At 37.8% G+C, this 9,181-nt stretch overlaps 1 protein-coding gene across 1 annotated transcript; it reads left to right on the top strand.

Annotated features, from left to right (window-relative positions):
• The first annotated feature begins 494 nt into the window (after positions 1-494).
• On the top strand, positions 495-947 carry LOC145627718 (peptidyl-prolyl cis-trans isomerase FKBP62-like). Its single transcript, XM_081680071.1, has one exon. The coding sequence runs from the start codon at positions 495-497 to the stop codon at positions 945-947; it is 453 nt and encodes a 150-aa protein (XP_081536197.1).
• Positions 948-9,181: the final 8,234 nt, after the last annotated feature.

Here is a 9,181-nt window from a genome sequence, read left to right as displayed (position 1 = left end):
GAACCAAACGCTCTCCCTTCTCTCTAAAACAGAAACTTCAACTCCCTCAAGCCTCCCCTGCTGCCGCCGGCGGCCAGAGCACCGTTGCTCATCTAAGGTCGTCGGCGAGCATTTCTTGACGACCTCGGGCCCAATTAGGCGCGTTTCTCATGGCAATTTCAATCCGAACATCCCAATTTTACTGAAGCAAAGTTAGGGTTAGGGATTGTTTTTTGAATTTGGGGGATCTTTGGGTCTTATACTCGGAGACTTTTCCCTGTTCGAAGGTTCCACGATTGGTTGTGTATCAAGTTTCTTTCTCAGTGGTGTAAGGGCAGCAACGCATCTGTCGGCCGGGGTCTTCCTTCATTCCTTTGCTAGAGTGTTCTTCGTAATGGATTTTCTGGTATGCCTTGTTTCAGTTATGGAGAAGCTTGTTTTCTATTTAGTTACCAATTTGAACCTTAAGTTTCTAGTTGTTTGGTTTTTCTAGTTTGTCTTTGTTTAAAGTTTTTATGGATAATTTTGAAGAACTTAGGGGGATTTTGTGTATTTCTCATGTTGAAGAGGATGATATCTCTTCTCATAAATTAGAGCTTTTAGTTGGAAAGTTAGAGAATCCTTTTGGTATTCTGGATTTTGTTAAGGGTTTGAAAGATGAAGGTAACAATTTCTACAAAAAGAGTAATATGGGATTAGCGCTTGCAAAATACTCTCTTGCACTCAAGATGTTATCCTTTGTTACAGTTTGTAATGATGAAGATAAATCTGCTTTTTCGAGCCTAGCTGTGGCTCTTAATCTGAACTTGGGTGTTTGTTATTTCAAAGAGAAAAACTTTGACAAGGTGGGTCAGTTGTGTTCTGCAGTTTTGTGTTATGATACATCTAATGTAAAAGCTTACTTTAGAAGGGCAGTGGCAGCTTTAGAGCTCAATAAGCCCGACTTAGCTTTTATGGATCTCGCATAAGCAATTAGGATTGATCCCACCAACAGAGAGTTTCAACAAAAACTCAATCAGGTGACCCCTTTATTGGGTTGGTCTCCGGATTTTGTTAATGAGGCACTTGCAGTTACAAGAGAGGATAAAATGTTTAGAGATTATTCTAAAATTGGGAAAGAAGAAGAAAAGAGGAAGTTAAGGAAAAAAGGGAAAAGAAAGCAAAGAGATGGTAGTGGAGATGGTTGTGTTCGTAGGTGTATTGGTGTAAAAGAAGTCACCAAAAAGGAAAAGGATGTTGCTGGCAAATCTTTGAATTCGGAGGAGGGTAAAGCTAACCCTATCGATCAAGATCAAAGGCCCAACATTATTGATAACAATTCTGATCTGAAGTCAACTTCAGAAACAAAAAACACAAATCTTACAGGGTCAAGTTATCGGTTTTGTAACCGAAAACGTATTGATTCCTATTTGCATCTCACTCCAACAATGTATGGAGCGATTTCTAAGGGACGGACACTACACTACTATTGCTCTTCCAAGAAGGATTTTATTAGCATCCGAGTACTCGATCATCCAAAGAAGATGGATTGTGTTGAAACTCAAGAAGTTTTTACACCAATGGAGGTTAGTCACCCCCCTGTGAATGGGCATGATAGGTGTGAAGCAACTCCAAATTTGGAACAAGAAGATTCGACCATAGGTATGGTTGATCAAGTGTCATCATCGTGTGAAAGTACGTCGGTGCCCCTTCCAGATGCTCCAGTCTACTCCCCGGTGAAGTCTGATGCAAGCCCCAACAATTCCTCTTCTCAAAATTTGAAGTTATTGGTTTCTTCTTGTCGTTCCAGAGCTAGAAGGCAAAGTCATTCTCTAAGAAGTTTAACTTCCTCTGTTTTTACTAACCCCTTGGTTTGCAGGATAAGTGGCTAAAAAAGGAAAACGTCTTATCCCACCGAACTTGTATGCATGGCTTCCGAATAGAAAGTTGTTATATGGTTCTACCTCTAATGTTCTAGTGTGTACTTTAGTTTATGATTAATTTAGGGTTTTAGTGTTGTCAAAAAAAAAAAAAAAAAAAAAAGAAAGTTTACAAAAGGATTCAAAATATGAACATATGCATTTCGGAATGTCAACATAAGGTATCCGTTTGATTTCACTAATTTTTTTTTGACAATTCCAATAAAAACTTCGAACAATATAGTATCGAACAATATTCAAACAAATTAAGTGATAATCAAATAAATTCAAACAAAATAAAGTTAAATTTACATAAAATTGCTTTTTTTTAGGGAGGATCTTTTTTATTTTGCTTCTCTTTTCTAATATCCATCGATGTTTTTGCAGTTTTTTAGTGAGAGAAAATGAAATAGAGGGGAGAGAAAGTGAAATAGAGGAGAGAGAAAATCATAAGAAGAAGAGCAATTTTTAAGTTTGGAAGTGACGTTACACTGGGTGTGGGTGGGTGTATTGTAGTTACCGTGTTTTTTAGTTAGTTTGAGGGCCTTTTTTTGGCTTCTGAGCCAATGTTACATCTATCTAAGAGGGTGCACCTTGGACTAATTGAGGAAATATGAGGCAGGTATAAGGCGGGTACGGGCCCATACCCGCCCCATCACCCATGGCAAGTACACATTTTGTACCCATCCCTACCCCATCACCCGCCAAACCTCCCTCTATTCCCGCCCCACTAGGGCGAGGATGAGGCGGGTCTCCTATTTAACCCGACTCACTATCATCTCTAACGTCCAAATCTAACAAGATATCTCATAATGATGTTTTTTATCCCTTAATACTTCCTCCATTTCTTTTCAGTTGACACATTTCTTTTGTCATGTTAGCCAATGCACTTATTCAATCTTTAATATCTTTAATTATCAATAAGCAAAAGTTATGAAAAGTTGATATTTTGAAAGTATATAACATGACGAATCTAACAAGATCTCACATGACTATATTTTTCATTACGTATAAAGCACAAAACACGGTCAAAGGGAGGTATGTGAATAGTGCTAAAGTCAAAACGTGTCAACTAAATAAAAACGGAGGTAGTATATATTAAAGGGAATTCACTACAAAAAAATGTCCATAATTCAATCCATTTCTAAATTAGAGACGGAGTTAAAAAAATCCGTAGCTAAATTAATTTAGAAACAAAATTAAAAATCTGTTTTAAAATTAGAGACGGAATTCAAAAGCCCGTCTCCAAATTTGAAACGGAATTGAAAATCTGTCTCTAAATTAGAAATGGATTTTTTCGTTGCTAAATTAGAGACTGATTTTTTTTTTCCTTTCTGTTGCTGATATGAGCGACGAATTTTTAATTCTGTCTCTAAATTATTTTCGAAACGAATTATGTAAAATATTACTTTAGAGACGAATTATGTAAACTAAAGTTCGTCTCTAAACTAGAAACGGATTTTCAAACCCATCTCTAAACTAAGACAGATTTTAAATTTCGTCTTTAATATTTCTTTCACTTATTATCATTTATGTGCGTAGAAGTAAATAAATAATATTTGGTAAAGTTGGTAAGAATTTTCGTTGCTGATATTAGCGACATATTTTTTTTACCGTTGCTAAATTTAGGGACGATTGTTTTTTCCAAAGTAATCCGTTGCTAAAACTAACTATCGAACTAAAATTGGTAGCTAAGTTCAGCAACCGGAAAACGAATACAACATCGCTAGTCTCACTTAGCGACAACAGTTTTCCCAATGCAGTAATTTCATTTCAAAATCTATCGCTACCTATATCTAGCGACAGAAAAGTACAATTCAGCAACATATCTGTTGCTAAATGTCTATTTTTTTTTTAATTATTTTTTGTAGTGATTCATGACAAATTTTGACTGCTAATAAGAAAATAGCAAAGATACAAAAGAGTATGCACTTATTAAATCAAATGAATTGAGCCATACAATATTACAATAATGTATGGGTTACACATATAATGTTTGGCTTGTCCTTTTTTTCATTTTGATGGACTATATAAGTATACAAAGAATGAAAGAATGGATTACTCAGGTAATATAACTACTAGCTCTCTATGCACCTGTTGCATGCTTAAATTTCAAAATTTCACCACTTATTGATCATCAATATAACAATAATCTCAAATTTAATTTAGAAAGTTAACGTAATACATCTAAAATTATCAAGGTTAATTATTGAAATAAATAATTCTGTTAACTATCAAACATATACTCCCTCCGTTTTTAAATACTTGTTCCATTTCTATTTTTTGCACTATTCATTTGTCCTACTTTGACTAATGTTTGTGATTTATACATAAGAAAAAATATAGTCTTGTGGGTACTTGTTGAAATTATCTCAATGAATAGATTATTAATTTTCAATTGTTAGAATTTATACTTATTAATAATTAAAGATATTAGTGATCAAAGATTAGTATCGGCATGCGTGTCCAAGAGTAATGGAGCAAGTATTTAAAAACGGAGGGAGTAAAAGCAAAGGAATCAAATTTTAATTATCACCAAAGATAATTTGACATTTACAGAGCACTTTGTAAAAAAAAAAAAATGAACATAGGAAAATGAAACAATTATGTGGTTTAAGAATAAAAGTACAAACTAGTAATGCTCCCTCGAAAGAATGGGTTTTCTCTCTAGAAAGTAGGGTTTGGCTGCCGGTGTGTCGACTTTGATTGTTTCTTGATCTCGATGCTTCTGTAACCATGGCTGATGATTTACTAGACCGTTATGCAAACCTAAAATTGGATGACGAGGATGATGGAGTTGTTGAATTGGGCTCGACTGATTTGTTACCCGAGCAGGAGAAGTTTCATCTACTTCTAATTGGACGGTTGGTGACTGAACGACCGTATAATTCCGAGGCCTTCAAAAGTACTATGACAAAGGTTTGGGGATTGACTAATAAATTAATTATTAAAATTCTTGGCCCTAATTTGTATGTGTTTAAATTTTTTCACAGGATGGACAAGGAGAGGGTGCTTAATGGGCGTCCTTGGTGTTTTGACAATAAGCTGTTGGTTTTGAAGGAGGTGGAGGGGGATGAACAACCCGACAAGGTGGCTCTCTATCACTCTCCGTTCTGGGTTCGAGTGAAGAACCTTTCGTTTAATTGCAGATCTGATGAAGCTATTAAGGAGATCGTTTCAAATTGGGGAGAACCGATTGAAATTGAGAAAGACTTTCTTGGACTTGATCGCTTTCGCCGGATTAGAGTTATGATCAATATTATGAAACCACTGCGTTGTTTTCAGCGGATACTCGATAAGGGAGGAAGGACTGTTTGTGTCGAGTTTGCTTTTGAAAGATTGCCATTTTTCTGTTTTGCTTGCGGCATAATTGGACATTCAGAGAAGGACTGTTGTATGGTGTCCGAGGAGAGCAAAAAAGTTAATCTGGGATGGGGGCGTTGGTTGCGGGCGTCACCAAGAAAGGGGAAGGAGAAGGAGGATGAAGAATTGGCGGCTGTTTTGTCCTCTAGGCGTCAGTTGTTTGTTACGAGGGAGGTGGGGGAACTGATGGTAAGAGAGGAGGTGGAGGGTGAGGAGGAGAGAGAGGGGCCATTGTCCATGGAAGAGAAGAGGGATGAAGTGTGTAGTCCTGTTCTCTCTGTTGCTGTCAAGACAGGGGAGGGGAGTGCTGCTAGTTCTGTTAGTAGCGTGGGGAAGGGGAGCGCTGAAAAGGGACATACTGAGGGAAACATAATTGATGGTGGGGGAGGGAAAGTGAGTGAGGATGGGGAAATCATTAAGGGGAAGAAGTCTGGTGGAGGAAAGGGATGGAAGAAAATAGTGAGGCAGAGTGATCACTTTGATACTCGCATGATTGCAGTAGAGTATGATGTTTTGGGGAAACGGGTGAGGGAGGTAGATAAGGAGATGGAGGAGGAGGGGGTTTTTAAGAAAAAGATGGTGATAGACAATAAATTTTCCGGATTGCGGGAGGCAGAGGTTGCGGATGAGCAACCCCGCCAAGCTCAATGAGTATCTTGAGCATCAACTGTAGAGGGTTGGGCAATACCTCTGCAGTTGATAGCCTTCGAAATTTAATTCGAAGGGAGGCCCCGTCTCTTGTATTTATTATGGAGACGAAATTGAGTAGTGGTGAGATGGTTAAAATTCGTGCAAAATTTTCGGAGTATGAGGGATTAGCGGTGGATAGTTGCGGTCGTTCAGAGGGAGTAGCTCTTTTTAAGCTCAAGGAAGTTTCGGTGGATCTTCTTTCTATGTCTATACACCATATTGATGTCATGATCAAGTATCCTACGGGGGAGGTTCCTTGGAGGCTCACGGGTTTTTATGTGTGGCATGAAGTTCATAATTGTAGGGAATATTTCAAGCATTACCCCTAACTTGAACCCCACTGTGATCATACAATAAAGTACGGTGGCGTCCAAAGGGAAAGAAGATAGAGCAAAAGAGTCGCCAACAAGTTTTTTTTTGGAATTTGTAAACCGTTCACGAGGTGTAGGTTACACCCCTTAACGATCCAAGAGATCGTCAACTCCATAAGGTCTTGAACCAAATAGGGTTCGAGGATGACGGTACAAATCCAACCTAAAAGAGATTGAACCTGCCCTAATAATAGGCCTCTACTTTATTCTGATCGTATTCATGTTCGCTGTCTGACTAACATGCAATCGATAGGATTAACCCTAAACCTGTTTAATCTATATTGGTTGAATATTAATGCACAAATAAACTATTATTGGCGATCACTTGAATTATAATCAAATTAACCCTAAACAAGATTATTAATTATCTTATTAAACGTGATTACAAGTACAAAATTCCCTTTAAACATTCATAAAAGGCGTGATCAAGCAATAACAATAAATCAATATCAAGCAACATAATAATAATCATCATAAAAATAATAATAATCAATAATCATAATAGTCATGTTAAAGCATAATAATAGTAAGATCCTAGGCATGATACTAACAAGATTAATAACAAACCCTAGCATGTCACTAAGCATATAAAAATCAAAGCTTTAACCCTAACATGATACTAACAATCATAAATATTAGGAAGAACATAAAAGGCATCATAATTTTAATCATACTTAATATTAAAATTACCCTAGACATGATACTAGGAATATCATAATAACAACCTAAGCATGAACTCTATATCATAACATCAATAAAAACCATTAAAGTACTTACTTTGATGCCTCGTACCTCTTTCTAATAACAAAATACACGCGTTAGTAACTTCAAGGAAAATAATAAACAACAATTAAATTAAATAATTGAAAGAGAGATTTGGGACCAAACCCTCAGAAATTAAACCTTTCACGTCTAGGGCGAAGGCGACTTCGAATATGGCTAGGTGTTTCAAAACTAATGAGTGCGGAATTTTTATATTTGAGAGAAGGCTAGTTTAGAAAAGAGAGAGAGAGTAATCAAGAAAATCTTGATGAGAGTTGGTGAGTGAAAACGGAGCTTTTAACACGTTATTTATAGATAAAATCAGCCAATAAGATAAAACATCAAAAACAGAGTTCTGACGCAAAAAACCAAGTTAGCGCCAAACGCTGACCTTAGCGCCAGACGCTAAGGCTAGCGCCAGGCGCCAAGCATAGCGTCAGGCGCTACAGCTGGCGTTTGGCGCTGACTCGGAAATTCACGTGTTTTCTTAAAATCAGATAAAAATTGTCGTACTGGAGGATAAAATCGTACTTTCCTCAAAAAACGTTCTTTGATTCTGATTAAAACTCTAAAAAGTCAACGAAAGTCAATTTATCAATGCTAATTGAATTAGGAATGAAAAGAACCTTCTAAAAGAATCTAAAAGACTAAAACCATTCCTAATTGCATTAGGAATGATAAATCCATATTAGGCCCTCCCCTAGATCATTGGGCCGTATATAAGGCTCAAACCGGGCCCAGTTTGGTATTTTGGCCATAACTTCCTCAATATTCATCGGAATTGGGCTTATAATATATCGTTGGAAAGCTCTTATCAAGCCCCATCCATTTACACTATTATTGGACCCATATCATGGACCAACCAAACTAGATTTCCTATTTTCTTAAAATAGGTTTTCAAAAACAGAGAGAAGAGAAAAGAAATTAAAACTATCCGCAACACTAAACTTTCCACACTTTCACTTCATTCGATTATGATTCGACGTGAAAGGTACTCATCACTGGGTTTGGTTTTGGGGAGACACAAATGGGTGTCTACAGAAGCCCCCACTTTGACTGAGTTTGGAGAAACGCAAGTTTCGAAAACAAAAGTCAAAGTATCGATAGGGACGGAGAATGATTCAGAAGGTTCTGCGATTCTAAATCACTCTAATAACGCCGATACCTGCAAACTAGCGTTAGTTAAACAGATAAAAGAGTTAAGAAACGCGTATCTTGCATCGTCGAGTACACGTCTCTGAGATTAATCGATTTGCTGTCGCTTTACTGTTGTTTTGATGACCTTGTGCCAAGAGAATGTCATCCCGCTTGAAAACCACTACGCTTGTAACTGCTTACAATATAGAAGATTGCTTCGCTTAGAATGATCCTCTTCCGCCTTGATAATATTCCACGTCTAAGGGAACACTATCGAAGATTGCTTCACTTGAAACAATCCTCTTCCGCTTTGTGACCATCTTCCACGTCTAAGGGAACATGATCGAAGACAAATTCGCTTGAAATCACCTTCAGTTGTTTTTGACAAATCTCCACAATCTGGGAACGCTGTCGAAGATATCTTCACTTGAAGCTATCCTCACTTGTTGCGATAATTTTCCAAAGGAAATTACCGAAGATCTCCGCTTGTCGATCTTTAAAAGTTCGCTTGAACTTCGCTTCCGCTACGTCTGTACGCCGGCACTTTTGCTGCTTGAACTTGTATGTCGGTGCCTTTTGAATTATGAACCAATATGTCGGTGCCTTTCGCGAATGAACCAGTACGTCGGTGCCTTTTGCGATGAGCCAATGCTTAGGCGCTTTAAGCTAAGTGAGACGATCTTTCATCAGGTCGATCACTTTATGCAATCAAGCCGATTACTAAAAATCGTGTCAAATTGCTTAGAGGGGCTAATTGGCGTACGAAGGAACCCAAAATATATTGCAAAAAGTTATAACAACCGTACTGAGTGGCTGACCGTTCTGGCGCCGCTGAAATAACATCAGCGCCACATAACTGGCTGTAGCGCCAGACGATGGAGTTAGCGCCAGGCGCCAAGCCTATCTGTTGACGCCAATGTCTGGCGCTTGGCGCTAGAGTCGGGTTTTCCTTAAATACCCTTCTCTTCTTCATTTTCGCTG

This window comes from Chenopodium album, chromosome 4 (assembly GCF_948465745.1).
Source record: "Chenopodium album chromosome 4, dcCheAlbu1.1, whole genome shotgun sequence".
Lineage (NCBI taxonomy): Eukaryota > Viridiplantae > Streptophyta > Magnoliopsida > Caryophyllales > Amaranthaceae > Chenopodium > Chenopodium album.
The sequence above is the reverse complement of the archived record's forward strand: the minus strand, read 5'-3'. Positions and strand labels throughout refer to the sequence as shown.

Coding starts and splice junctions, on each gene's coding strand:
- LOC145627718 (XM_081680071.1), top strand. CDS start 495: ATGGATAATTTTGAAGAACTTAGGGGGATTTTGTGTATTTCTCATGTT.